This window comes from Camelus dromedarius, chromosome 27 (assembly GCF_036321535.1).
Source record: "Camelus dromedarius isolate mCamDro1 chromosome 27, mCamDro1.pat, whole genome shotgun sequence".
Classification (NCBI taxonomy): Eukaryota; Metazoa; Chordata; class Mammalia; order Artiodactyla; family Camelidae; genus Camelus; species Camelus dromedarius.
The window spans coordinates 2,802,817-2,830,598 of NC_087462.1; the positions used below are offsets into that span (position 1 = coordinate 2,802,817).

Consider the following 27,782-nt stretch of genomic DNA (forward strand, 5'->3'; position numbering starts at 1 on the left):
GGGGCCAGCACCTCCCGGAACCTTTGTTGTGCACCACCGAGTTTGCAACTCGGAAGGGAAGACAGAATGGTTAGGACCTTGACAGGCGGGCTTATAACCAATGAAAAGGAGAGCTGTGTGTGCCGCAGCCAATAAGAGCGGGTGGAGGATGTGACGTAGTCGGAAACATGGGACGGACGATCGGGGAAGTTCGATAAGCACCAAGCGTAACCAGTACGTTCGTGCTAGTGACAAGAATAGGAGGCAAAGATGTCGGAGCGAAAAGTTTTAAACGTAAGTGTTGGGCGATTAGGGCTTTTACTCGGGGCGGGACATTTCGGAACTCTGGTCGTGGTGGGCTTTCGGTATCTTTGCCTTCTTCCCCAACGGCCTTCCGCAGGCGGGCTTTTCCAAACTCCTCCCAATCACTTTCCGCGGGGGGTGGGCCTTCGCTACACCTTCCCCTCCAGGCTGGGCTGTACCCAATCACCTGTGGGGGCGGAGCTTGGGGTAGCTAGTCAATCACTTCTCCTGATTGGGTTGTCCTAGGGAATTATCCAATCACTTCTATTGGGGGCGGAGATTCCGTAAATCATTGGTATGCCCACTCTACACCCTCACGTTCAGGAGGCGTGGCTCTGTTAACCCCGCCCCACTTGGGGTCTCTAGCCAATCGTGTTCCTTGGAGGGGTTAGACTTTGCTAAACACTTCTGCTCTGTTGTCAGAGGTGCCCTTCCAGTTGCCGCAATTTCTCCCAGCTCTGTTGAGGGAAACCAGGACTCTTGGGGTTTAGAGGGGGTGTCTGGAAGGCAGGATTCAGCTTCTGGAGAAGAGAGCTCCGGAATTCTAAGTCCCTGTTTCCCACTCTCCAGGAGGGTATGTGCTCCCAGGAAGGGGATGAGCTCCCCGGCATGGGAGTGTGTAAGCTCAAGATGTCAGGACGGAGTAGACAGCAGACCTCCAGACTGATGGCTTGGAGCCCAGGTTTCCGAGGTCAGGTTGATGTCCCCTTCCTGTGACTCAGTGCCCTAATCTTTTAAACACCTATGTTAGGGATCCAGCCCTAGCCACCCCACATTCTACTGCAGCGTGCTAGACTTCGTGTCCTGAAAGTCTTTCCATTCTGAGGATCCAACTGGGGGCCCATCTATTTCCATAACTTGTTGGTTGATACTTCTATTTGCCAGCCATTTCTCTAAGTGCCATACTTAACAAGTCCTCGCAGGTGGACAGGTTATCCGTTCTTCAGATGAGGCAATTGAGGCCCAGAGAGGTTATATAATAGCCAGGGAGTAGAGGACTCAAACCCATCCCCCCCCCCCCAGCTCTGTAATTCATCTAATTCATCACTATACTACAGTTTCCCAGAGTCATGTCTCTAGGTCTGAATCCTGGCTCTGCTGCTTACGTTGTGTGATCTCCAGCAGCTGAAACCACTGGGATTCAATTTCCTGTTGTGTAAAATGGGTACATCACTCTCATCTCATGGAATCTTTGCAAGGATTCTATGAGGCAAGGAATATAAATCTCTCTAAAAAGCAGCTGACACCAAGTAGGTGCTCAAAATGCAAAGTGCTTTATTTTCTGATTATCCTACATAGTTATTTTTTTCATAATCCAAACTCACCTCCTCCACATCTCTCATCCCAGGCTCCTGTGCAGGAAGAGTTAATACAGCAGGCCTGAGACACCTGTCCTTGCAAAGTCTGGCTTGCAATGTTGGACCTGGCTGGCATCTGTGAACTTGAATTTCAGGATGGTTCCCACTGTTCTCTGAAAAGAATGGCTCCCTGAGCTTAAACTGTGTACAGACAATGTGGTTTCGCTGAGCATCTGCTCCCCTCCTGGATTCTGGCCTCTTTGTACATGCCAGGCAGAGATGCCTGCATGATCGGCCCCCAGTGAAAACCCTGGGGACTAGGTCCCCACGAACTTCCCTGGGAGACATTCCACATGTATCATCACAGTTCATCCCTGGGGAACCTGACTCCATCAGGAGAAGACTCTGGAAGTTTGTGTCTGGTCTCCCTGGGCCCCACCCCATGTGCCTTTTCCCTCTGCTGATTTTCTTCTCTGTCCTTCTGCTGTGATGAATAGTAGCTGTGAACACAAGTGTGTGTGGAGTTGTACGAATCCTCTCACCAAATCATCGAACCTGGGGGTGGTCTTGGAGATCTGGACACAACTCCCCAGAGCCCCTTCCCTCTGCCCCTGGCCTACCCGTGCATCTAAAAGCAGCTCCCCTGACCCTTCCTTTGTCCCCACAGAAATACTACCCGCCTGACTTCGACCCATCGAAGATCCCCAAGCTCAAGCTGCCCAAAGACCGGCAGTACGTGGTGCGGCTGATGGCCCCCTTCAACATGAGGTGAGCGACGCTGCAGGTCCCGTGCACTGGTCAGGGCAGACAGACCCAGTGCCCGGCGTCCACAGGGCGCAGCCCATCCCCAGTGCTCAAACCAGGTCACCAGTCCTGGCTCAGGCATGGACCCAGTGAGAGAGTGACCGTGCCAGACCTTGTTTTGCTGCCATTCAGGATTAATCTCTCTGACCTCTCAGAGCTCCTGGCTGGCTCTGGCCTCGAGATCCTGATCAGCGGTAGTAAAAGTGTTTACCATGTATTCACTCCCTCCAACAGCCTGGTCCGCTGCTGCCCCAGGACCTTTGCACAAGCTGTTAAGCTGTTCCCTCTGCCTGGAACATTCTTCCTTCTGCTCTCATGTGGCTGGCTCTTCTTCACCCTTCAGGGCTTGGCTTAAATCTCACCCCTTCAGAGAGGTCCTCCTGACCCCCGCCCAACCCTCTCTATTCTCCCCTAACTCCCAGTAGTCCCCAGACCTGGTCCTTTATACCACCTCGGAATTACCAGAGCTCTCCAATTCTAAGCCCCACAGTTTTTCACACTTTAGCCTGCTGGAAATGAAGTAGTGATCAGAGACACCTTTGTTAAACTCAGCACCTGTTTACATGTTACTGATCTGCTGCTTTTCTCTCTCTTCTTCCTTTCTTCATTTTTACCCCTCAGCAGTCAGTTTTTTGGCACCTGCTGTGTGCCGGAGCCTAGGCTGTGTGCCAGGGACACAGTAGGGATCAGGACTTGACCCCAGGGACCCCAGTCTGGTGGGAAGCAGAGATAACAAACAGGTGCTCAGGCTTATTCACGAGAGGCGTTTCTAGGACTCGTCAGTCACCGTGAGAGAGAGTGACTGGTTGGGGCAGGGAAGCAGGGCTGCTTCGCTGGGGTGGTCAGGGAAATATCAGAAGACATGCCAGTGGAACTGGGACCTGAAGAGTGAAGGGTGTCACGGGCGGTGGGAATTGCCAGGGCCAAGGCCCGGAGGTGGGACCAAGCCAGAGTGTTTGTAGGATCAGCCAGGAGGTTGGTGTTCTGGGCCCAGGGACGGGCTGAGGGAGGGCAGGGGGTCAGGACCTCTGCCTTGCTCCCAGTGGCTTTCCTTTTGGTGGAATCTCCCCCCTTGAGGTCAGGATGCCCTGTGAACATCAGGCTTGCTTCCAGGAGTATGTGACAGGTGAGTCTCACCTAGTCTGCATGGTCTGGGTGCTTCTCAAGAAGGCGACACTTGGGCCGAGACCTGGGTGGATATTAGTGATAAGAGTGTGCCAGCTAAGAGAAATCTGTACACATAGTGGGCCAGGCTCCTTGGGAGGGAGGGAGCTCCCCATCCCGGGAGGCATGTAAGCAGCCATCTGCCAGGTAAGGCTAAGGCATCCTACCGGTAGGAACCAGGGTCCCGACCTGGCTTGAGTCCCCATCCTGCCCCACAGGTGTAAGACATGTGGAGAGTACATCTACAAGGGCAAGAAGTTCAACGCTCGCAAAGAGACGGTGCAGAACGAGGCCTACCTGGGCCTGCCCATCTTCCGCTTCTACATCAAGTGCACGCGCTGCCTGGCAGAGATCACCTTCAAGGTAGGCGGCCAGTTGGGCCTATCCCTCCTCCCCTGGGGTCACCGCTCCTGTCCTCTCCTTCCTAGGAAATCCAGGAAATGGCAAATGTTTGGGGAGAAGTTCCCGGCAGTGCTGTTTATAAAGGCAAAAACCCAGAAGCAGCCTAGCTGTACAATCATGAGGGATTCAGCAGACAAACTGCTATACGGTGGGATAGTTCCCGCCAGCAGGGTCACGCTGTCACTGCAACTGTTACCCCAAGGGTGGCATTAAAGATGTGGAGAAAGGATGAAGAGAACCTACAGCTTTCTCTTCACATACTTCACAAGTACCGTTGGAGTGTTTTGTTTTGTTTTTTGCCAGAGGCTTTTTTCGTTCAGTTAAAAACCAAGATTTTAGTGGGGAGGGTACAGCTCAGTGGCAGAGCATGTGCTCAGCATGCACAAGATCCTGGGTTCAGTCCCCAGCACCTCCATTAAAAAATAAATAAACTTGCAGAGGAGGGTATAGCTCAAGTGGTAGAGCGCATGCTTAGCATACAGAAGGTCCTGGGTTCAATCCCCAGTACCTCCTCTAAAAGTAAGTAAGTAAGTCTAATTATCTCTCTCGCCAAAAAAAAAAAAAAAATCCTATTAAATAAATAAGTAAACTTAATTGCTTCCCCTCCCCCTCCCAAAAAATCCCTCAAAACAACAACAAAAAAAACCCACAAGATTTTGAATAAACAACAAGGTCCTACCGTGTAGCACAGGCACTTGCACTCATGACCTCGTAACGGCCTATAATGAGACGGGATATGAACAAGGGATGGATTTATGTGTATGTATAACTGAATCACTGTGCTGTATGCCAGAAATTAACACAGCATTGTAAACTATAATTCAATAAAAAAGACCCAGATTTGATTAAAATAAACAGAGTACATTTGAAAATTATGTATTTTAATTATTTACTTTTTTGACAACAGCTTTATGAGATGATTTATATGCCATACAATTCACCCTTTTAAGTGTGTAATTCAGTGGTTTTTTAGTATATTCCTAATGTCGTAAACTGTCTCCTCTGCCTGATTCCAGGACATTCTCAACAGCCCCAAAATAAGCCCCATCCCCATTAGCAGTCTCTCCCCATCTCCCCCCACCAGCCCCTGGGACCCAGGAACCTACTCTTTGTCCCTGTGGACTGGCCTGCTCTGGACATTTCACATCCATGGAGTCACACATTGTGTGTCCTTCTGTGTCTGCTTCTCTCACTGAGCATCGAGTCCTCAGGGTTCATCCAAGTTGTAATGAATGTCAGTGCTTCACTCCTTTTTAAGGCCAAATAATATTTCACTCTGTGGATGGACTGTGTTTTGTTTATCCACTCATCAGCTAATGGACATTGGGGTTGATATGTCCTGAAAATGATATTTTTAACCTGAATTGTGGAATATGTATATATTTAGATATTAATGAATACACGTGACTTTTTTACAGACTGGAGTATCTATGGCACAGTGTTACAGACTGGCCTTTCTTGTGAAGAATTTCAGTTGATTAAATAACTAGGATTACACATATATGTGTATGTGTGCGTGTGTGAGCATGTGGTAAAAACAGAATTCAAGCAGTGCTTTTGAAATAGTACACTTCTTGTTCTGGAATACTTTTAGGCTTGCAGAGAAGTTGCACAGACAGCACACAGAGGCCCCATCTGCCCCCACCAGCTTCCCCTCCTGCTATTACCTTCCGTTTCCACAGGACACCTGTCGCACAAGAAACCAACACTGGAACATTACTGTTAACCAAATTCCAGACATGGTGTGGATTTCAGCATTTCCACTAATGTCCTCGTTCTGTTCCAGGGTCTTATCCAGGATGCAACGTTGTATTTTGCCTCTCTGCTTTATAAATGCAAATGGGAGCATACCCTGTGTGTACTTGATGTGTAATTTATAATCAAGGGAAAAACGTCAAGTGTGCATGCGTACACACACAACAGAAGGGAAATGTGCAGAGGCCCAGAGACTTTTATTTGCAAATGTGGGGGGTGAAAGGTAGCAGGGAGGCAGTAGGCAGGTGGAGAAGGGACTGAAATTCCATGCTAGGGAGTTCAGCGTTTCTGTAGAAGGACACAGGAGCACTAGAAAGAAAGAACTGTTCTATCCAAAGCAATAAGACAAGAAAAGAAAGAATCAATATTAGGAGGAGTGAAGCACAGAGAGGTGTCCGAGGCTGCTGGCTGCTGTTTAGTAGCAGAAGCTTCGATGCCCAGGGACTTACGAGCTGACATCTGCCCATCCTCCCTCCCAGACAGACCCTGAAAACACAGACTACACCATGGAGCACGGAGCCACGCGGAACTTCCAGGCCGAGAAGCTCCTGGAGGAGGAAGAGAAGAGGGTACAGAAAGAGCGGGAGGACGAAGAGCTGAACAACCCCATGAAGGTGAGCCAGGTGCCACGTGTGCGTGCGTGGCTGCACACGTGTGTGTGTGCATGCGTGCATGGATGCTGGTGGAGTCGGTGCCCCTTCCTGCCTCAGGCCTCTGGGCAGGGTGATGGGGTGGGGAGTGTGGTCAGCAGAACTCTTAAGATGTCCCCAAGACCCCCACCTCCTGGTCACACGCCCTGCATAGTCCTGGGACTGGGTATACTAGGGTCTGCTCCTGTGATCACATATGTTAGATTGAACTGCAGCCCAGTTGTTGCCCTCAGGAAAGGGAGATCACATGAAAGGGAGACAGGTGGACCTGGCCTGTCACCTGAGCGCATTAGTCTGGGTCTAGAGTCAGAGACAGAGGACATCAGAGATGTGAAGGAGTGACACTGTGGAGAAGGCCACATGGCAGAGAAGGTGGGCAGTGTCTAGATGCTGAGAATGGCCCCCGGCCCCCAGCCAGCAGGAAGGCGGGGATCTCAGTCCCACAACCACGAGGAACTAAATTCTCCAGCAGCCTGGGCAAGCTCAGAAGAGGGCCCTGGGCCCTTAACCTCAGCCTAGTGAGACCCTGCTGGAAAACCCAGCCACGCCAGGCCAGACTTCCAACGCACAGAAACCGTGAGACAGTGAATTCCTGCTGTGTTAAGCCACTGGGCTGGTGGCAAATTGTTGCACAGCAAGAGAGAACAGACTCAGGGAGCCAGGAAGTTGGACTTCAGAACACAAGGTACTTCCTGCAGGCGGCTACCCTACAGTTTTCTACAGAGGTTCCCGTGACCTGTTAGACCAGTAAGGGGGTTAAGTCTAGGTTATAGAAGGAAAAGTTCTCTTGACCATTCCTTGGCTATGTGACCTTGGCCAAGGCACGTGGCCTCTCTGTGCCTTAGCGTCCTCATCTGTAAAATGAGATCGAAACTGTCCCCTCCTTATGTGCCTGTGGTGAGGATTAAATGAGCTCATACACATAAAACTGAGGACGGGGCCTGGCACATAGTCAGTAGTCCATAAATGTGCAGACTGTTGTTATTCCTTAAAGAAATTATTTTCATCTGTAACTGGACATTTTTGCTACTTTTCTCAGAAATACTGAATGTCCGTGTTCCCTCCTGTCTTCTCTCGCCCCGTAATCCTCCTCTATTCCTGGTCCCTCCCGCCTCTACCAGTTATGATCTGATCTGACTCTTCAGTGGCTGCACAGAGCAGCAGGGAAAGAAATGGGCCTTAGAGACAGTTTGCTGTGTGCCCAGAGCTGCTCCAGTGCTGTCCGTGTGCAGCTCCAGTTACCGCTACACTGGCCAGCAAGGGCTTGTTACCCTGGTATGGGTTAGCTGTCCCTGTGTAACAAGTTACCTCAAAACTTTGCAACTTCAAACGTTTATTACAACTTGAAATGTTTATCATCCCACAGTTTTTGAGGGTCAGGAATCCAAGAATAGCTTTGCTGGATGGTTCTGGTGTGGGGTCCCTCACACAGTCACAGTAAATCTGTCGGCCGGGGCTGCCTCACCTGAGGGCTGAAGGAGCTGCTTCCAGGACGGCTCCCACGTGTGGCTGTGGGCTGGGGGCCTCAGCTCCTCTCCACGTGGGCCCTTCCGCAGCTCGAGCCCCCTCACAGTGTGGGGGCCGCCCCCCTCCCCTGGTGAGAGTCCTAGAGAGAACAAGGAGCAGCCCAGGGCCTTCTGTGTCTCTGAAGTGACACACATCATTGGTCCTATTCTGTTCCTTAGAAGCGAGTCACTGAACCAGCCCTCCCTCCGTGGGAGAGGAATTAGGCCAAAGAACGTGTGACCGTGTTTCCAAACCACCACGAACGCCAGAGCTTTCCCAGAGGGCTAACACAACAAGGCGACAGAGCCAGGAAGGAGTCACACCCAGCCCTGCCGGGCTCCAGAGCCACCTCTCGGACACCTGGGGGGACCAGCCCCGCCTCTTTGAGCCTCAGTTTCCTTGGCTGTAAAATGGGGTTGTTGCAAAGAGTAAATGACGTTATGTTTGGAAACACCTCAGCCTGGCACCTGGCACATGGCAGTTGCTCAGGTTGTCTTTGTTAATCTGCTTTATTATTTTTACTGAGTGACAGAGCCAGGCTGGATGTCCAGGCCACCTGGCTCCACCACTGACCAGCCACATGGCCTCAGGCAGTCCCTTGCCCTCCCAGAAACTCAGTGTTCCAAGCTGTGAAATGGGTACAGTGACGGGACCAGGCGCTGTGGATCGAGGCACCAGGGTGTGGTGTCCTTGCCTTGCCCCTGTGACCCCCGAGGCCAGACAGGCTGTGTGGCAGGGTGAGGCCCTAGCACACTGAGCCCAGTGTCTTCCTGCCCGTCAGGTGCTGGAGAACAGAACCAAGGACTCCAAGCTGGAGATGGAGGTGCTGGAGAACCTGCAGGAGCTCAAGGACCTGAACCAGCGGCAGGCGCACGTGGACTTCGAGGCCATGCTGCGGCAGCACCGCCTGTCGGAGGAGGAGCGGCAGAAGCAGGAGCAGGAGGAGGACGAGAGGGAGGCGGCGTGAGTCGGGGCGCGAGTCATGGAGGGCAGGGCCGCAGTCCCGGGAGCCCTGGGTGTGCCCACCAAGCGCACAGCCCTCGTAGGTCCCTTCCTTCTGCCTGGAATTCCCCGTCCGGATCTTTCCACGGCCCCCTCAAGGGTCACCTTCTCAGGGAGGCCTTCCCTGCACCCCTCATCTCACGTTCTCTTTCATGGCATCTGTATCGGGGCCCCAAGACCACCCCCAGGTTCAATGGCTAATTGTAGTGAAGTTACAGAGAAACATCAGCAGAGGGGAAAGGTGCCTGGGGCAGAGTCGGGGGACCGGGTGCAAGCTGTCCTCTCCCGGTGGCATCCCACAGGACGGGCTTAATTCCCCCAAAACGAGATGGGACAGTGCAAGTGAGCTGTCATGCCCAGGGGGACTCATGAGACCCAGTCACGCAAGCACCTCTGTCCAGCACGGCTGAGACCCCAGGCTCCGAGAGGAGAGCAGGTGCCTGTGTAGACCCCATGTTTGCACAGACAGTGCAGGGACAGGGAGCCCCTCATCAGCAAGGGTGGCAGGAGCCCCAGGCCTAGTTCCAGACACCCCCAAGGGCCAGGCTGGTGAGCAGTCTTCGCAAGACATGGCCTCAGGCCTGTTGTGTTCATGCTTCTGCACGACATCTCCCGCTGTCCAGAGCCATCTTGCTGATTCACCCCTTTCCAGATCTATCGTGTCTTCCCTCGAGAGTCTGAACAGGGACTTGGTTTGGCTTCTGGCTCCGGGGCCTGGAACAGGGTCAGGCACGTAGTAGGTGCGCAGTCGGCACTGTTGGGTTGGCAGATCGGTGATTCCATGACTAGCAGGGAGCGGTGTCTGCATTTATCGAGCCCCTTCTGGGTGCCAGGCTATTTGGGGTTTGGCCCCATCATTATGGTGGTCGAGAGAACTGAGGTATAGGGAGCTCCAGGCACAGCCCTGACCGAGATCCCCCAGCTGGGGTTCGAATCCAGACAGCCTGGTTCCAGCCTCCAGGCACTTAACCACCCCACTGGGCCCAGTAGACAAAGCACTTTTACTTTTTTAAGGTATTTGTGTACCCTGCATCCCCTGCTCAGTGAGGTCAGGGAAGCACGCCTCAGCAGGTGGGGAAGGGACTGTGTGTCTCAGCCACTGCCCCCCACCAGAGTGCATCCCCAAGTCCCATGTTCCATCCCGCAGCACCTTAGTGGAAGAATCTAGGAAACGAAGACTCCTGGAAGACTCTGATTCAGACGAGGGTGATCCTCCCTGCCAGCCCCGGCCGGCTGTCCGGCCCAACCCCACTGCCATCCTGGACGAGGTGAGTGGGGCTGCCTGCATCTCCACCCACTCACAGGTTAAGCAGGAACCAAGTGAACCAGGGTTTGGCTTAACTTTGTCTTGAAAGAGGAGTCTGGGTCGTAAATGCTCACCTCTGCCATCGTAGCACAAAATAGGCATAGATCATGTGTAAATAAGCCAGCGTGGCCATGTGCCAATAAAACTTTATTTACAAAGACAGGTGGTAGGCCCTGTGGATCAGTAGTTTTGCACCCCTGCTTCAGCTGCAGAAACCAGGAGACTCCCCAAGTTGTGGACTCCCGGGCAGCCCTGCTCCATGCGATCATTCAGGGATGCAGGCTCCCCCGCATCTTGTTCTGCCCTGTCCTGGAACGTGGATTCCAGCTCCGTGGTTACAGTTGGCTCAGCGCACCCTGGGGTTCCCGCTGCAGGAAGGCTGAGGGTGTGCGGAGGAACGCCTGCAAGCAGCCCGAGGCCCGGATTCAGATGCAGCCCACCTCCACTCCCCTCCAGGCCCAGGGCTGGACGTGGTCACGGGGCAATATCTGCCGCAGTGGAAGCTGGCAGCTGCCGCCTCCAGCTGCCGGCGTTGGCAGACAGATGGCAAGAAGAGGGTTTGGCCGGGAGGGGCCAGGGATGACTGGCATTTTCCAGCATGGCCGTCTTACCCAAGGTGGTCAGGGCCACTCGGTTTTGTTAATCGAAGGAGAGGGGTTAAAGTGGGAAATTGTAAATAACACAGACACCCCAGAGTGTTTCTATTTTAATTCAAACCGTGTTTGTGGTCTGTATTAGTTAAATACAAGTCTAACCACTGGACACCACCCAAAGGAACAGCGGTTTCAACTGCACAGAAGTTACTTTTCTCTGAAACAACAGTTGTACAGGGCCATGCAGAACAGGGAGGGTGGTTCCCTGGTGTCCCGGGCCCAGGAGGCCTCCTCATTGTCCTGCCGTTCCAAGCATGGTGCCCTCACTGCAAGGCAGCTCAGTGCCACGTCTGCATCCCAGCCAGTGGGAAGGATAGGGCAGGGGAGGAGGGCCTGGAGGGTCCACATACCCTGGGCTGAGCACATCCCTCTGCTCACACCCCATTGGTCAGAACTGGACCACCCGACCACACCCCACTGCAAAGGGGCCTGGGAAATGTAGTCTTTCGTGGCACAGCCATGTTTCAGCTGAGAATTCCAAGCGTGGGTTTGCAGGCCACTCACTCTCACCCATTAATCTTTTGACATAGGACCTAGATGTTTTTTTTGAGGCTGTATCCCCTGGTTAGAGTTCTCACACTGTCTTGTACCCTCAGGATTCATTGTCTAAAATTTCCTCTTTATTTTTTTCTTTCAAGTGGAGGAAGAGATTGAAGGTTCTCTCAGCGCAGTCTGACCTTTTATGATTTTCCCCGTCTTTTTTTATAGTTACCTTGTTTGTCACTAATTTGATGGTAGACCTTCTGTTTTCTTTTGTTTTACACAAACTTCCCTATAACCCTTAGGGAAGCACCTCTTTTTTTAGCCCTCTCTTTCCCTTGGTTTAGTTTAATCCCACAAGCACCTGGCTTAAACAGGCTTGGGGTCGAATACACGCAGCTCTCAGCGCCCAGCCCGACACCGGGGCCCGTAACGGTGCTTGACAAGAGGTGAAGGACAGCAGTTATTCCGCCAGTCAGCTCGGTGGTGCCGGATAAGAAAGGTTCAGCTGGGACTGCCAGTCTCTCTCTGTCCCTGCCCCGGACTGCGTCTGTCCTGGTCACCACACACAGGGAATGCAGGGTGGCCACTGTGTCCTCCTCCTCCCCCCACCCCACCACTCCAGTCGCACCAGCCCCCTGAATGGGCCAGGCCCAGTCCCCCCCCCACCTTTGCCTAGAGCGCCCTCCCTTGCATCTCCTCGTCTGACCTCAGCACAAGGGCACCTCTCTGATGAAACCTCTGCTGACCAGCTTAGCAGCAGTGGCCGCCCCCCTGTACACTGTCACACCACCCTGACTTCTTTCTTTCACACCACTGGTCTGATGACTGTGTCCTTGTCATCTGCTTGCTCACCCACCCTCGTTGGCCCCTGTGGTGAGCTCCCCTGCACCCCCAGCTCCTGGCTCTGACGGCCTCCTGTACCCAGTGGTTTCCAGTTCCTCTATTTAAACATCAAACAGATGCAAGGGGTCCCTCCTGGTGAGATAAAAGAGCTGGAGGTGGGGCTGAGTCTCTTTCTGCTTCCCCCTAACTAGTTCCCAGTGTGGGTTCCTGCATCTTCCATCATTCCTTAGAACATGTTGAGCACCTAATACAGACCTAGCAGTGAACAAGACAGCACTCCACCGCGTGGTTGAGGAGGCAGTTAATAAGGCAGTAGAGGGCACTGTGGTCACAGACATGCAGCACTTACTTGAACTACGGGGAAAGGCTTCCCAGGAGAGCAGATACTTGCGTTGGGTATTGAAGGATGAGTAGGGGTTCACCAAGTGAACTAGAAGCAAAGGGGGCATTCCAGGTGAAGGGAATGGCGTGGGTAGAAGCGTGGAGGTGAGCAGCCACGGTGTGATTTAGGAAGTGTAAGTGCAGGGTGTGTGCCGTAGAAAATGGGCAGACACCTTGAGTGCCAAGCTTAGGGCAATGGGGAGCCACAGAGGAGTTTAGAGCAGGGGAGAGAGTTGGTCAGCACAGCAGGGGAAATGGGAATGGTAAATCTCCTGGCTCAGCTGGGTACTAGGAGCAGGGAGGCCAGAGAAGGGGTGGGATCTGGGACAGACCCCTGAGTCATTCCCCACCACCACCACCTGCAGGCCCCAAAAGCCAAGAAGAAGGCAGAGAGCTGGGAGCGCAGCGTGGGCACCCTTGGTAGCAGGCCCCAGCTGTCGGGCCTGGTCGTGGTGAAGAAAACAGACCTGGACTGCAGCATCGAGTGCGGTGGGGCCCCACCTGCCCAAGGTAGGTTCCTGCTGACCCGGAAGCTGCATGCAGTACCACGGGTGGCCACCAGGTGGCAGCAGCGCTCCTGCTGTTCAGAGCCTCCGTGGGGTGTGAGCTGGGGAGTGTGTGCACCCCACCTAGGGTAAGGGGAGAAGGGTGGAGTTTCCTTTTATCTTTTAATTACAAAAAGAGCAAGTGCTCGTTTTTAAAACTCAAGTCGGATGAGGATGTATAGGGTAGATCGCCAGATCCCACCGCCTCCAGTACCCTGTCTTCCATTGTCCACAGACACCAGCCCCAGGCCGGTTCCCATGTGTCTGCCTCCTGGTGGTTGTGTCGCTTACGCTCTGTGTATGTGGCCCCCGAACCTTGGGAGATGGAGAATTAGGGTGGGGTCGGCCCAGCGAGGTGGAAAGAGCAGGATTCTGGGGCACCACGTGCTGGTCTGTGGCCTCGGTTGAGGAGCCTGTCCCCCGTAAGACGTGGATGACAACAGGACCAACCCCCAGGGCCTCGTAGAGTTTGGGGCTGATCCCTGAGCTGCTCCACATCAGGTGCCTGCAGTATATCCTGGTGCCCACCGGGCCTTCTGGATACGTGGGCCATTGTTACCAGAACAGTTAGTACCCCGCTTATCAGGTGAGGAGACTGAGGCCCAGAGAGGTGAAGCCACTGGCCCAGAGCCACACAGCCGGGTGGGTGGCGAAGCCAGTGTCTGCCCCTCTTCATCACAGTGGTACACGGGTTCACTTGGGACTTGGAACATTTCCATTTTCTGTGCTGTACTCCTGCACAGGCACCTGTGCCCACCCGGGTCAGCTTTCAGAAGTGGAGCTGCTGGGCTAAGGGGTGTGTGGATTTGCACTGTGATGGGTCTGCCAGGCGGTTTCCAGAAAGGCTGCAAACAAGCAGGAATGGCCGACCTCACCTGGGCTCAGCCCTCCCAGAGCTGTCCGGAGAGGGGCTGCAGGGAGACGCCTGGTCAGCTAGCTCTTGCCTCTCCCCCAGGCGCCACAGAGAATGGGCAGGTGGCTGACCCTGCTCCCCGGATGCCCGGCACCTCCTCCCTGAGCCAGCTGGGTGTGTATTCGGACAGCGAGGACAGCAACAGCAGCAACTGAGCCCTGCCCCCGGCCCTTCCTGGGGTCAAGGTCACACATCCAGCTCCAGACGGTGGTCAGTGGTCGGGCAGGAGGCCTTGGGACCAACTGGAGTTACGACCAGACAAACACGAATGTCTTCCGAGGCCGGTGGGGCCAGCGAGAGCTTCCGCCAAAGGACTCAGTGTCTCTCCTGTCCCCCCTCCCTCCCGCTCTCTGGAGCTCGGGGTCCGCAGCTCACACCACAGCATCCCTGGAACAGCTTCCAGCAGGCCTTGGAGGTAGTCTCTCGGACAGTCCTTGAGTTGTCAGAGGTGTTTTGTGCACGTGGATGAGCCCTCCCACCCCAACTGGCTCTATCCCTTCCCACCACAGAACCATCTGGAACCAGTGAAAGGAACCTGCTGATCTGGCCTGGGCACCTTGTCTGTGCCAGCATCTGAGGAGGGGCTGCAGACCCACGCGACCCAGCCAGTCCCTGACTCCTGACTCTCAGAAAAGACGAGATAATAAATGCTGTCTAGCACATGCAGTTTGGGGATAATCTGTTAAGCAATAGGAAACTGATATGGTCACGTGGCCAGTAAGTCTGGTTCCACACCTCGTGCTCCTTCAGGGTTGCCTCTCCTACTGCAGTATTTTCTAGCTGAAGGTCCTGTGCCCCCACAAGACTCCTCCATATCCTGATCAACCCCCATCTCTTCTCTCCCAGGGTTACTGCCATCAGCCCTTCTCCAACACACACTCACAAACACACAGACTTGCGTCTGGCATCCGATAATGAGGTTTTGTGCTTTTCGCGGTCAGAGTTTGGGAATGAAACGCCCCCACTCTGGGGATCTGCTTCCTACCATGATTTCCCTGCTTAGGGACAGGATGAAGAAGTGAACCGGGATCCAACCAAGGCTTCTTGTGAGGGGCAGGGGGTCTCACATCACAGCTCCATGGCTGCGAGGATGGAACCTGGGGGGCCTGATTCTGAAACCCTGAAGCCAGCCCCCACTGGCAGCTGGTGAGAACTGAAGCCTCCTGCATCTCTCTTCCAAGTTCTATGCTCAGCAGCTTACAGCTGGCCACGGCAGGAGTGTTTACACCATGGAAGTTGGCAAATGCTGCAAATCGGTCCTCCACGCCAGAGCCAGTTGTGAAGCATGGACCAGCACCCATTTCCTCCCAACTCAGCATCCTACAGGCAGGGCCTGGGATGTTGGCCACTCAGAGACTCTGGGTTAAAATGAATCACCCAGGGGAGAGTCTAGCTCAGTAGTAGAATGCATGCTTAGCATGCACGACGTCCTGGGTTTGATCCCCAGTACCTCCGTTAAAAGTAAATAAATTAATTAACTCCCCCCTCAAAAAAATACTTAAAAAATAAATCATCCAGCTTAAGTAGTTGTGAACAGAGACTTAGGGGAGGGACCTCTCTGGTTCATTCTGATTCATTCTGTCAGACTGTTTCCTGAACTTCCAATGCTCCTGATCCACACAATTTTTGCCTTGTACGCGGCCAGTTATAAGTTGCTGAGCACCATCTGTTACTATTATCTACTTAATATTATTAAGTCTTAACCTAACTCCATTCTAAAACATGGGTCACTATACTATGGTCCACAGGCCAAACCTGGCCCCTCGCCTATTTTTGTAAATGAAGTTTTATTGGCACACTGACATACCCATTTGTGTGCATATTATCCATGGTTGCCTTCACTCTCCGGCGGCAGAAGTGGGTGGTTAAGACAGTGTTTCTAGGACCTGCAAAGCCAAAATATTTACTCTCAGGACCTTTATAGAAAAGGTTCTCTGGCCCCAGTCTGGGTCACACAGCTCTGCTCCCCACAGCCTCCAGGGAAAGGTGGCCAAGACAACTCCTACCCTGACTTCTAGGCTCACACTGTTCCTACATCCCTGCTGGCTGATGTCACCCTGAGGACAGGTGACACGGTGGATGGAGTACGTGGGGTCCATTTAGGGAATAATAACAGCTATGTCAGTGAAGCACGGACCGTCTGCCAAACCTCTGCTAAGCTCTTCACGTGCACTCATTTGTTTAAGCTTCCCAAAGCAAGTGATTAATCCATTTGCTTGTTCCAAACAATTATTGAGCACCAGCTATGTGCCCGGCTCTGTTTTAGGCACTGAGGCTACAGCAGTGAAGAAAAACAGCTTCATAGACCACTCTCGAATGTGACATACTTGTTGGAAGATGAGAGATAAAAGGCTAAACATCTAAATATCATATTAAGATATAAAAAAAATACAAGAGGTGGTGATAATGTTTGGGAAACTAAAGCAGGGTAGGATGGTTCTGAGGGGGTGCCTGAGAAGGTGAGTTTATTGCCTGTGGCCCCTGTATTAGTGATCTAATGCTGCATAACCAGTGATCCCCAAATTCAGCAGCTTAAAACCACAGGAATCTGGGTGTGGTTTCGCTGAGTTGTCTGCTTCAGGGTCTCACAGCAGCAGCTGCGGTGTTGGCTGGGGCTGGGGTCTCATCTGAAGGCCCAACGGGGGCAGGATCCATTTCCAAACTCATTCACGTGTTTGTTGGCAGAATGCATTTCCTCACGGACTCTGGGCCAGAGACTGCCCTTAGTTCCTTGCCTGCACAGATGTTTCCAACAGCTGGCTTCATAAGGAGGGTCTGGTAGAAGCGGCACCCCATCACTGTGGCTGCTCCACTGGTTAGAAGTGAGCCACAGGTCCCTCCCACATTCCAGGGGCTCACAGGTGGGTGCAACCACCAGGAGACTGCAGTCATTCGGGACCACCTGAGGGTCTACCTGCAGACCACCCCCTGGACAGTGAGCTTTGCAAGGGTCAATGTGTTGATGAATGAGTCCCTAGCACCTGAGATCATCTGAGCACTTAGTAGGTGCTCAGTGCATGTCTGGGGCCTGAGTGGGTGGCCCCCACTCACAGATAAGGAACTTGAAGCCCAGGGAGCCCCATGTCCCCGCCCGCTCCCCCCCCCCCCCCGCCTCCTCTGCACTCCACTGGAACTGTTTCTTTCATTCTTATTTTCCTTGCAGGCTTTGTTCTCCCACTCAGAACAGTGTGTCTCTTGGCCCCCAGTTTCCTTGCGGGGGTTCCCAAGGCCGAGCAGGCAGAGGCACAGCACAGCCACACATGGGGGTCTGTCATGTGTGCTGACCACCCAGGGCCCCAGCCCACTCCCTGCCCTGAGCCTGCCTCCCCGGGATACTCCCCTTTTCACTCTCTGGGGCCTGCCCTTCCCCATCGCGGCTGACGGTCCCCATTCCCCCTCAAGCTCTGTGTCCGTCATCTGGTCCTTGGGAGCTGTCAGGCCTCATCCAGAATCTCCTCCGTCAATTCCCCTGGGGCTGCCTGGCTGCCCGAGCACATCAGAGGGACTTGGTGGGGGGTGGCCTCCCCTCCTGCTGGAGCCCACTCCCGCCAGGTCCTGGGCTTCACAAAGGAGAGGAGGGGCCGAGGGGCCGCTTCTGCTTCCCCAAGCTCCCTCCACCCCAGAGCTTCTGCTTCCCCAAGCTCCCTCCACCCCAGAGCTCGCCGCCCATGGCCTCGGGCACACACTCCCTTACACGCAGAGTGGGTGACAGGCAGGACCTGGGTTTGAAACTGCAGGGCTGCGAGGCTGCAGCTTTGACCACCACGCTCCGTAGACTGGGAGCTTCTGGGGGCGGACCCGTGCCTTCCCCATCAGCCTGGGGCCCTGGAAGGCAGAGCCATGTCTTCTCCGTTAGACTGGGAGCTCCTGAAAGCAGGCACGTATTTCCTCTGTCAGGCTGGGTACTTCAGAGGGCAGGGTCATGCCTCCTCCATCAGACTAGGGGCTTCTGAGAGCAAGGCCATGTCTCATCAGACTGTGAGCTCAGAAAGGCAGGGCTGTGTTCAGGAGCTTCTGAGGATAGAAATTACCTCTCCTATCAGACTAGGAGCTCCTGAGGCCACACCTCCTCCATCAGATCAGGAGTGTTTAGGCCCCATCATGGGCCATGCCCCTCTGGTCCCCTCCTGTCCGGTGCCTTGGTTCCCACCCCCCTGCAGACATGGGGATCCATGAGGCAAGAGAGAGCAGGCACAACCCCAACCAGGGACCTCCTCTCTCTTCTTCCTGAGGTCCCATCCACCCTAAGCATATACTGAGCACCTACTGTATGCCATACAAGAAAGTACTGTTCAGCCATAAAAAGGAATGAAACACTGACACTCACTACCATTTAGATGAACTTTAAAAACATGGTGCTCAGTGAGAGAAGCCAGACACAGATGGTAGCATAGAGTGGGATTCCATTTATGTGAAATGTCCAGAACAGGCAAACCCACAGAGAGTGGATTCATGGAGGCCAGGGGCTGGAGATTTGGGAAGAATGGGGAGTGACTACTAACGGTGTGGGGTTTCTTTGGGGGATGATGAAATTGTTCTAGAATTAGTGATGATTACACAATCTTGTGAATGTACTAAAACCCATTGAAATCTACTCTTTAAGTGGGTAGATTATGGTGTATGTGAATTACATCTCCAAAAAAAATGTTTTAAGGTGCCCAAAACAGTGCCAGGCAGTAGCATTCAACAGAAGTTAGCTGTTACTCTCGTTGTACAGACAGGAAGGTAGTCCAGATCACTTACCTAAGGTCAGAAACTGAGCCCCACCCAAGAGGAGGCCACTCATGCTGGGGGAAGGGAGGTCCCCTCAGCCCAGGACCCCTAGACTATCTGCCTCCTTGTCTTTGTCCATGCCAAAGCCCCCTCCTGGCATGGCTCCTTCGCTCCCTCCTCCCCCAGTCAGAAAGCCAAAACCCGAGGGGAGGGTATAGCTTAGTGGTAGTGCAGATGCTTAGCATGCAAGAGGTCCTGGGTTCAATCCCCAGTACCCGCATAAAAAAAAATTCCCTGCCCTCCCCACCAAAAAAAAAAAAAAAAAGAAAAGAAAATCACACCCAAGGTTATGTGGCTATTCAAGGTCACACCACCTTGGGGTCGCTAGACCCCCAGCCTGACTCTCCTCCTCATCCATGACCTCCCACTCCTCCCCAAACCCCCTCCCTGCTCTTGCGGTGGGAGTCGGGGCAGCCCCAGGAGAAGCCAGCTCAAAAGCGCAGGAAAGTCAAACGCCGTTTGATTCTGCCTCCGGGGCCCTCTAATTGCTATTCCTGACACACACTGTAATTAGAAGGCCCCTTTCAAATATCTATACCTTAGACATCGCGTGTTTATCTGACAGGGAGAGGACTTGGATTTGATGAGCTCTGTCAGCAGCTCATCCCTGGCTGGGCAGGGAGTTGCCTTACGGCTGACAGAAAACAGGACAATCATCCGCCTGCTCCCTGGCAGTCCCGAGGGGTGCTGCCTTGCTGCTGATAGCAGAGGGCGGGGTGGGGTGGGGGGCTGTATGAATGTTTTTTGGGAGGGAGGACCGAGTTCAACAGGTTTGTGTTGGGCGAGTCAGCCAAAGCAGGAAAGACGAGGGGAGGACAGACCTTGCCTTGTCAGCTCTGGACCTCATTTGCCCCATCTGGGAAATGGACTAATAGTGGAGGGGAGACAGAGAACCTCTGATTCCATGAAGAGACCTGGCAGGTGTCAAATGTCACCCCAAGCCAGGACATATCACGGCGTCCAAGCAGAAATGAGCTGTGTGGGGTGTCCCTCCCCTCTCTGTGCCTCAGTTTCCCCATCAGGAGAAAATTCACTCCCTCCTTGGCGATCCTTCCTCAAGCTCTCTGGGGTTTTCCTACCAGAAGCACCATTTTTCAAATCAGGAGAGCAAAGTGCAGTCCCTATAGACATTGCCCTGGTCCCACTATTCTTGGGGGGGGGGGCAGCTCACACCAGTGTCACCTCTGACTTGTGTCCTTCCTCCCCTCCAAGCCATAGGCACCTGCCCACCCTAGGGGGCTTGGAGAAGAAAATCTGAGGGCCCATCCTTTCTGACCACCCCTCTCTTACTGCACTATTAGGGGGAACTGAGCAAGCCCCTTTATGGGAAAAGAAAAAATGTGTTTGCTCTAGAACCGGCCAGCAGCTCCCTTTGCCTCTCTCACTGCCCCCTAACCCCTTAGCGTCCTCACCCCCAGACAGCTGCAGCTGCCTACAGGCAGCCAGGCCAGGCAAGACGGAGACCTCTCTCATTTGTGACCCCTCCCTGCCTCCACCCCCAGAAACCACAAAAGGACAGATGCTGAAGACACACGCAGGCACAGATACCATCTCCCTTCCCATGGCCAGCTGCCCCAGCCCCCTTCCCCCATCCTGCAATTAATCCCCTGGGAAGAGGGGACGGAGAAGAGCCCTCTTGGGGGAGGGGAAGGCAGAACCCCGTCGCTTCTGTCGTCTGCCCTCTTCCTTCAGCTGGCTGCGTCGATACCCATTTTAGCCAGTGACCTCTGGAACAATTTCCACACCCCCAGTCTCCTGGTCAGTTTCACCTCAGATCCTTGGTCGATTTCAGTCCTCAGCAGTGGCGACTCTCACCCCCTCTGCCGGTCAATTTCACCCTTTCTGGCGGTCAAGTCCAGCCCCACACTTCCCGGCCAATTTCCACCTCCACTCCCTCTCCCACCTCCCCACCTCAGCACCTCTCGCTCTCCCGAGCAAGGTCAGCCTCTGTTGGTTCCCACCTCCCGCGCTTCTCTCTCGCTCCTGCCAGCCTGGGTCCTTCGGGTCACTGTCCAGTCGCCGCGGCCTCAGCCCCCGCGACTCCCGCCCCGCATCCCTCCTCCCCCCACCGGCAGCGGCTCCCCTCCCTCCCCAGAACAGCTGAAGGTCTCAGTCACCTCCGAGGGGAGCGCGGGGGGGGAGGGGGCGGGGGAAGACGCGGTGGGGGGGGGAGGGGAAGCCTTGACGTCGCTGCCCCGGACGCTGCCCTGAGCTGGTGGGGCTGGGGCGTCCGCCCGAGCGCCCCCTCCCCAAAGTCCCACCTCCCGACCGTGCGCTGCCGGCGCGGCTAAAGTCTCTCCGAAAGCGTGAAGGGGGATTGGAGGAGATTTTATTTCCCTTTGTGCCAGCGGCCGGGGCCGGATCGAGGCGGCCGGGCCCCGGGGCCGCGGGATTGGGGCTCCCCCGGGAGCGGCGAGGAGCGCAACAAAGGATGCGCGGCACCGGGGTCACCGTCCCCGCGGTCCAACTTTGTGCGTGGAGCCCGGGTCCCCGGGGAGCCCGCCCGCTGCGCTGAGAACCCAGGCGTCTAGGCTGAGCCAGGGCTAGGGGGCGTCCGCAGGCGGCACTTTCCCGGGTCTCCGGCTCCCGGCCTCCAGGAGGGGATCCCCGAGCTTCCCGTAGACAGCGGGCGGCCGAGCCACGCACGGAGACCGCGCTGCCGGTGGGAACTCTGCGCGCCTCCGCGGATGCCCCTAGCTTCGGCCGGTCGACCCCGCGCTCGGCGTTCAGGGCCCTGCGGAGCGCCCCCTTCCCACGCTGTCCTTCAGGAGCCGGGCTAAGGTGCGCTTTCGCTCCTCCTCCTTCCTTCTCTTTCTCCCACCTCTATCTCCTCCTTTTTTTCCCCTTTTCACCCTCTTCTGACCCCAACCAAGGGGCACACCGGGTCTTTCTCCTCCTCCTTTCTCTCCTTCCTCCCTTCTCCTCCTCCTCCCTGGAGACTCTACCGAGGAAGGGGTCCAAGAAGGGGGCGTGTGGGTCCGCCTCTGACGGTGGACAGGTTTGGGGAGACACGCGCTCAGATGGCCAAGTGGCTACGAGACTACCTGAGCTTTGGCGGTCGGAGGCCCCCTCCGCAGCCGCCCACCCCCGACTACACGGAGAGCGACATCCTGCGGGCCTATCGGGAACAGAAGGATCTGGACTTTGAGGACCCCTATGAGGACGCCGACAGCCGCCTGGAGCCCGACGCCACGGGGCACGTGGACTCCAAGGGCCCTGGAGACGCCAAGTACGACTCTCCGAAGCACCGGCTCATCAAGGTGGAGGCAGCCGACTTGGCCAGAGCAAAGGTTTTGCTGGGCAGCCCCAGGGAAGAGGTGCGTGGCTAAATCCCAGAGGCTGGATGGCCCCAGGAGACTGGGTGCGGAGGGCCAGGCTGGGTCTCCCCTGGACTTTGGGGATGTTGTTTTATGTGTGACCCCAAGGGCAGGCCAGGGCACCGGCCAGACACTCCCCAATCCTCCACCTGCTTGGCAGAGTTTGCTCTCTGTCCCTTTTCAGTGTGCAGCGTTGGCTGTCCTCCTGCCGCTGACTGGCCCTGCTGTGTCCCCTTGTCCTCCTCCTTCCCGATTCCCCCCTGCCAGATCCCTCCTCCCAGCTTCCCTTCCTCTTGGCAGCTGGAGGTATCTTCCTAAAACAAATATGAGTGAGTCAGGTCTGGTACATCCTCGGCGCTACTCCTCACCCCTCTTCTGTTATTACTCCCATTTTACAGAAGTGGAAACTGAGGTTCACAGAAGAGAAGTGACTGTCCCAAGCTCACATGGCTCTAGTTTGTTAGAACTTTTTGTACCTAGACCTGCCTCCAATGCCCGTGCTTTTTTCAGCATTTTTCCTAGAGGATCAGGGAGTCCACCCCAAACCCTCAGTAGACAAATAGAAGGCTTCTAGGAAGGTTACGGGAAGCTGCGCTGGGTAGTGGTTAATGGCACAGAGAAAGGTAGGAGGAGGCAGGGACTTGGGGAAGCAGACAACCTAGGATCAAACCCTACCTTTTACTTATCAGCTGTGTGACCCTGAGCAAGTCACTTGCCCTCTGTGCCTTGGTTTCTTCCTCCATAAAGAAAGGGGCTAATGTACTTACTGTTAAGTGTTGGTATTACACGTAAATATATGTGAAGCCTTTAGAATAGTACTGGCATCTGATAAACATTAAAATTATTGAAGGAGGGAGGTAGAAGTTCTGTGTCAGGGAGAATTAGAACAGCATGGAGGGAAAAAGCAAGGGAAGCTGGCATCTATCTATAGACACTTGTGAGTGGAAGATAAGACTACTTCCTTGGAAGGGGTGTGTCAGTTGGCCCAGAGATGGCAGGCAAGGGGTGTACTATTGCCCAGCAGAGGTACCCAGGGCTATAGGCTTGATCCCCCTGAACCCTTGGCCCCCTCCCCTTCCTTCCTTTCTCCAGTCGGAAGTCGACACTGAGTACTCAGACCCCTTTGATGCCCAGCCTCATCCCCCACCCCTGGATGATGGCTACATGGAGCCCTACGATGCCCAGCGAGTCATGAGTGGTGAGTGAGCAGGGCCTGGGGGAAGGTGTTAGGGCCCCAGGTGGGAGTGGGAGTTGACCAGTGTCCTCTACCTCCCAGAACTGCCAGGCAGAGGGATGCAGCTGTATGACACTCCCTATGAGGAGCAGGACCAAGAGCCGGGAGATGGGCCTCCTTCAGGGCAGAAACCTCGACAGAGCCGGCTGCCCCAGGAGGATGAACGGCCAGCGGATGAGTATGACCAGCCCTGGGAGTGGAAGAAAGACCACATCTCCAAGGCATTTGCAGGTGCTTCTCTGACCCTGACCTCTGAATGCCTGCCTCCCTCTATTTTCTGCTCAGGTCACATCCCCTGTTTCAACTTTCAAGTAAATTCCCATCACCTGACACTTTGGTAGTGTGTTAATTCTCACTAAAGTGTGAATGACTGATGGTCATAAATTCCTCTTCCCGCAAGAACCTGAATCTCCCTTGAAAACTGAAACCCCTTTTAGAGTGCAGTGGAACTTACTCATTCTGCTCCGTATAGTGCAGGAATAGGCTTTGGTGTCAGACTAGACCTGAGTTTGGGTCACTTACTTGGGCAAATTACTTGATCTCCCTGAGTCTCAGTTCCTTTACCTGTAAAATAGGGATCATTCTAGTACCCATCCAACAGGGTACTTGTAAATTGAATGCTAAAGTGCTCAATTATTCAGGAGCTGTTAGGGAAGAGGGTAGCATTTCTTGGACTCAATTCCTAACTGAGTTGGGTAAGCTTGGATAAGTCTCTGAACCCCAATATTAAGGTCAGCTTTAAGAAGTAAAATAACTTGGACCAGGAAGAGTTGTGCAAACCAAAATCTGCCCCAGAAGTTGTATGACTGTAAGGGAAATTGGGACACAGTGCCTCAGTCTGTCTGTCTGCATATTGGGAGTAATTTTCTAGCTCTATGACTTGGCCAGAATCAGGCAGAACTTCCAACCCACCTCTCTAGCCACGCCCCCTACTCTCTGATTTATTACTCATGGAACTACCAGCCCCTCTTTGCCCCCAGACTGATGAATGACCACACCGCTTTCTTCTGAAGCCCCCGGTTGGTTGCCTGTGTACCAGTCTTGCCCCTGCCTCAAACCCAGCCCCTCCTCTTTTGGATTCTAATAGGTTGCCCCAAGTTGGCACCGCCTTCCTACTGAAATTCCATTGGCTTGCCCCCTACCCCAGGTAAGCGGAACTTAACTCTTCTCTCTAACCCTCCTTGTCCAGTGCAGTTTGACAGTCCGGAGTGGGAAAGAACCTCAGGCTCAGCCAAGGAGCTCCGGAGACCCCCGCCCAGAAGCCCCCAGCCCGCAGAGCGCGTGGACCCAGCCCTGCCCCTGGAAAAACAGCCGTGAGTGGGGAAGTGAAAGATGGAAGAGCCCGGTTAAATCCCTCCCCACCCCATACCAGCCACAGATTCCTCAGACCAGGGAGGCTGGAGACACTTCAATTCATTCATTCACTTCGTTTGTTTCTTCAGCTAATCTTCACTGGGTGCCAGCACCTGCTGTGGGCCGGATCCCCAGCTCAGTTCAAAGAATCAGATGGAGTTTCCATTCCCTCTAGCGTCAGATTCTTGGTTCAAACCCTTTCTCTGTATCCTTTGGCTGTGTGACCTTGGGCAAGTCACTTAACTTCTCTGAACCCCAGTGTTCATCACCCCCAAGATAGTGCCTGCCTCAAACAGAATAAAAGGGGATTTCCTCCCTGCCCTTGACTGGGACTTCTAAGCCTGAGAGCAAAGACACAGAAGTCATTCTCACTGCCACGAGATTTTATGATGACAGTGGGGGGAGCAGGATTGTGAAGGGGTCCCAACTTTAGGCTAGGGTGAAGCTCCCAAGCTGGGAGGGGCTGGATGTTCTCTGTGTCTCTCCAGCCTAGTCATTCCTGGAGGAGCTCCTTGAGCCCCTAGAGGCCAGCCCAGGGGTACTGGGGTGTGTTTATCATAGTCATTCTCAAACTCTTTGGGAAGTACAGAACTGCCTAATTCATGCTGAAGCACAGGGTATTTTCTTTCAATACAAACAACTGGTGCTTATCTATCTTTGACACCTTGCTGGCACTGCTATCCTCTCTTTCAGCGCATTAAAAAAAAATTAAACAATGGTACAGGTGGGTGGGGATACAGGTTGTGGCGAATCTCATGAAAGTGTTATGCAAGTGATTCGAGCTGAGGGATTAGGGAGGTGTTGAGAACACTTGGGGACCCAGCTGAGGGAGATTAAAGATCAAGGTCAGGGGTACGTGTTTAATTGAAAGGAGCAGCTCCAGATTGACCTCGGCTCAGCTGCCTCCCAGAGAAAACCTTGTCTGCCTGAAAACTAGGCTCCTCTTGAGAAATCCAAGGGAATTTTTCTCACTTGTTTGCCTGGACGTCACAAGTCCTTGAATGAGCTGTACCCGCACTCAGCCTCAGGATGTGTTGGAAGGGGGATCGCCCTTCAGGAGACATCCATCTCCACCCGCTAGGTGGTTTCACGGCCCGCTGAGCCGGGCAGATGCGGAGAACCTCCTGTCGCTCTGCAAGGAAGGCAGCTACCTAGTGCGGCTCAGCGAGACCAGCCCCCAAGACTGCTCCCTGTCCCTCAGGTGAGACCCCAGCCCCCTGGAGGGACAGAGGGTCACAGGACTGCATGCTTTTGACTGTCATGCTTTCAGTTGAATTCAGTGGGAGCAGAGAGGTGTGGCTCCTGCAGCCAGTGGGCGGGACTTTCAGGGCTCATGGATGGAGTTTTCAGGCCAGTGGGTGGGACTTCTAAGGAGGGCACCAGTGTGGTTTCCACTGAGAATGAGCTTACTGTCACTAGAGGTATGTAGGAAGATGGATAAGAAGCCATTCAGTAGATCTAGGACTTGAGTGAGATGGAGAACTAGGGAGTCCCTTCGGATCCCCCTCCAGCCCAAAAGTTGAAGTACATCCATTTGTATGCGTCCAGGGCCAGAATCTCAGAGTGTAGAAATCTCAGTCTGAGACTTCAGTTCTACGTGCTTCTCTGCCTCAGATTCTAACTGTGTCTGATTATAAAACCCTCCTAAGAGTCTACCAGACATCTGAGTATGAGATTCCTAAAAGGTCAGGATTGAAGAGGGCTTGGAACCAGGTCCATATCCTGCCTCTGCCACTTTGTAGCTGTGTGACCTCGGCTAAGTCATTCAACCTCTCTGGGCCTCGGTTTCCTCAGCTGTAAAATGAGCATAATAATAGCATCAACGTCTTTATAATACTGTGATGATTACATGGGAAAATGAAACAAAACAAAAACGTGACAAAGCATTAAGAATAATGCCTAGGAAACAGGAAGTGCTTAATTCATATTAATAATGATGATAAAATAATTTCCAGGTTCTCTCTCATTCCCCCCACCAGAGATGGAGAGAAAGGAAAGGGACCCTAGACTGAGGGTAACTAGCGAGGAGCCCACGATAGGTAGCAAAAGGAGTCAGGAGGTTTGGAGAGAAAGTGCCTTCCGTGTTCCCGGGGAGGGACCTCCACCTCGTAGGAGCTCCAGCCTGCCTTGTTTGGGGACAAGCTTGGAAGGGTTCCCTGCAGTGGGGAACTAGCCGGCAGCTTGAAGGCAAGTGGCTGTTAACCAGAAGTATTTTGGAACGCCAGCCCAGAGCTCCTGGGCTCCACGAGGTGGTGACTTGAGGGTTGGAGAGTGTGGGTGCCTCCTCTGACCCCTCTCCTCCAGGAGCAGCCAGGGCTTCCTGCATCTGAAGTTCGCACGGACCCGAGAGAACCAGTTGGTGCTGGGTCAGCACAGTGGCCCCTTCGCCAGCGTGCCCGAGCTGGTGCTCCATTATAGCTCCCGCCCTCTGCCCGTGCAGGGCGCTGAGCATCTGGCCCTGCTGTACCCAGTGGTCTCACAGACCCCCTGACCGGGAGCCTCAGCCTCCTGCCTTGGGCTGCAAGGACCCAGAAACACTGGCTGCAAACGTTGGAGGTCTTTCCAGCCCTGGAGGAGGCCAGATGGAGACACTCCCTGTCCCTCAGGCCCTGGGTCCTCATCAGAGTCGCCCTGCTCGGCCCCCTTCTGGGTTCTATGGCCCAGAATGGTGTCTGGAAACCCTCCTCTGGCCTGGAAAATAAATAAGTTATTGTATGTTTCAGGTGTCCTTTCTGGGAGATGGGGATCTCAGCCCCTCGGAAGGAAGAGGGGAGACAGACCCTTGGAGGGGGAAGAGCACCCCCAGCCCCTGGTTTTGGGGCACGGAGCTGGGGTTGGTGCCTGAATGGCTCACAGGGAGGGACCAAAACTCGGAGAGCTGGAGACAGGCAGGGAGAGAGAGGTATGGAGGCAGATAAAAACCCGGAGAGAGCGGAGACCTACAGACAAAAAAGATGGAGACACCAAGGGGCCAAGGCTCTCCGGCCAACCCCACCCCCACCCCGCTCCTCCTCCCCATCCCTGCGGGTGGCCACCGGCTGATGCAGCTGCAGAAAGGACATCTGTCCCCATGGAAACAGCAGAAGGGGGGAAGGGAGCCAGCCCAGCTGGTGTCACT

The 27,782-nt window shown here is 54.2% G+C and overlaps 2 protein-coding genes and 1 long non-coding RNA gene across 5 annotated transcripts; 2 read left to right on the top strand and 1 right to left on the bottom strand.

Annotated features, from left to right (window-relative positions):
• Positions 1–127: 127 nt before the first annotated feature.
• On the top strand, positions 128–14,649 carry YJU2 (YJU2 splicing factor homolog). 2 transcript variants are annotated; one of them, XM_010999085.3, is made up of 8 exons: positions 128–273; positions 2,248–2,348; positions 3,767–3,911; positions 6,185–6,319; positions 8,643–8,824; positions 10,011–10,131; positions 12,895–13,039; positions 14,030–14,649. In XM_010999085.3, exons 1-8 carry the CDS (start codon positions 250–252, stop codon positions 14,140–14,142), a joined length of 966 nt encoding a protein of 321 aa, XP_010997387.3. In that variant the 5' UTR covers positions 128–249; the 3' UTR covers positions 14,143–14,649. The 2 variants fall into 2 exon arrangements, with proteins under 2 accessions (XP_010997387.3, XP_064335829.1); XM_064479759.1 differs by lacking the exon at positions 14,030–14,649 and adding an exon at positions 13,818–14,015.
• On the bottom strand, positions 11,989–20,825 carry LOC105105306 (uncharacterized). Of its 2 annotated transcripts, none has more exons than XR_838647.3 (3): positions 20,680–20,825; positions 15,795–15,873; positions 11,989–13,158 (listed from the first exon to the last, which is right to left on the bottom strand). It is a non-coding gene; the product is annotated as an uncharacterized LOC105105306 (long non-coding RNA). The 2 variants fall into 2 exon arrangements; XR_838648.3 differs by having other exon boundaries at positions 20,672–20,825.
• Positions 20,826–20,951: 126 nt separating this feature from the next.
• On the top strand, positions 20,952–27,381 carry SHD (Src homology 2 domain containing transforming protein D). Its single transcript, XM_010999087.3, has 6 exons — positions 20,952–22,077; positions 23,170–23,275; positions 23,354–23,542; positions 24,501–24,624; positions 25,746–25,865; positions 26,969–27,381. The coding sequence occupies exons 1-6, from the start codon at positions 21,781–21,783 to the stop codon at positions 27,153–27,155; spliced, it is 1,023 nt and encodes a 340-aa protein (XP_010997389.1). The 5' UTR covers positions 20,952–21,780; the 3' UTR covers positions 27,156–27,381.
• Positions 27,382–27,782: the final 401 nt, after the last annotated feature.

Coding starts and splice junctions, on each gene's coding strand:
- SHD (XM_010999087.3), top strand. CDS start 21,781: ATGGCCAAGTGGCTACGAGACTACCTGAGCTTTGGCGGTCGGAGGCCC. Junction 23,543..24,500: donor CATCTCCAAGGCATTTGCAG/GTGCTTCTCTGA, acceptor CTCCTTGTCCAG/TGCAGTTTGACAGTCCGGAG. Junction 25,866..26,968: donor GACTGCTCCCTGTCCCTCAG/GTGAGACCCCAG, acceptor CCTCTCCTCCAG/GAGCAGCCAGGGCTTCCTGC.
- YJU2 (XM_010999085.3), top strand. CDS start 250: ATGTCGGAGCGAAAAGTTTTAAAC. Junction 2,349..3,766: donor ATGGCCCCCTTCAACATGAG/GTGAGCGACGCT, acceptor CCTGCCCCACAG/GTGTAAGACATGTGGAGAGT. Junction 3,912..6,184: donor TGGCAGAGATCACCTTCAAG/GTAGGCGGCCAG, acceptor CCTCCCTCCCAG/ACAGACCCTGAAAACACAGA.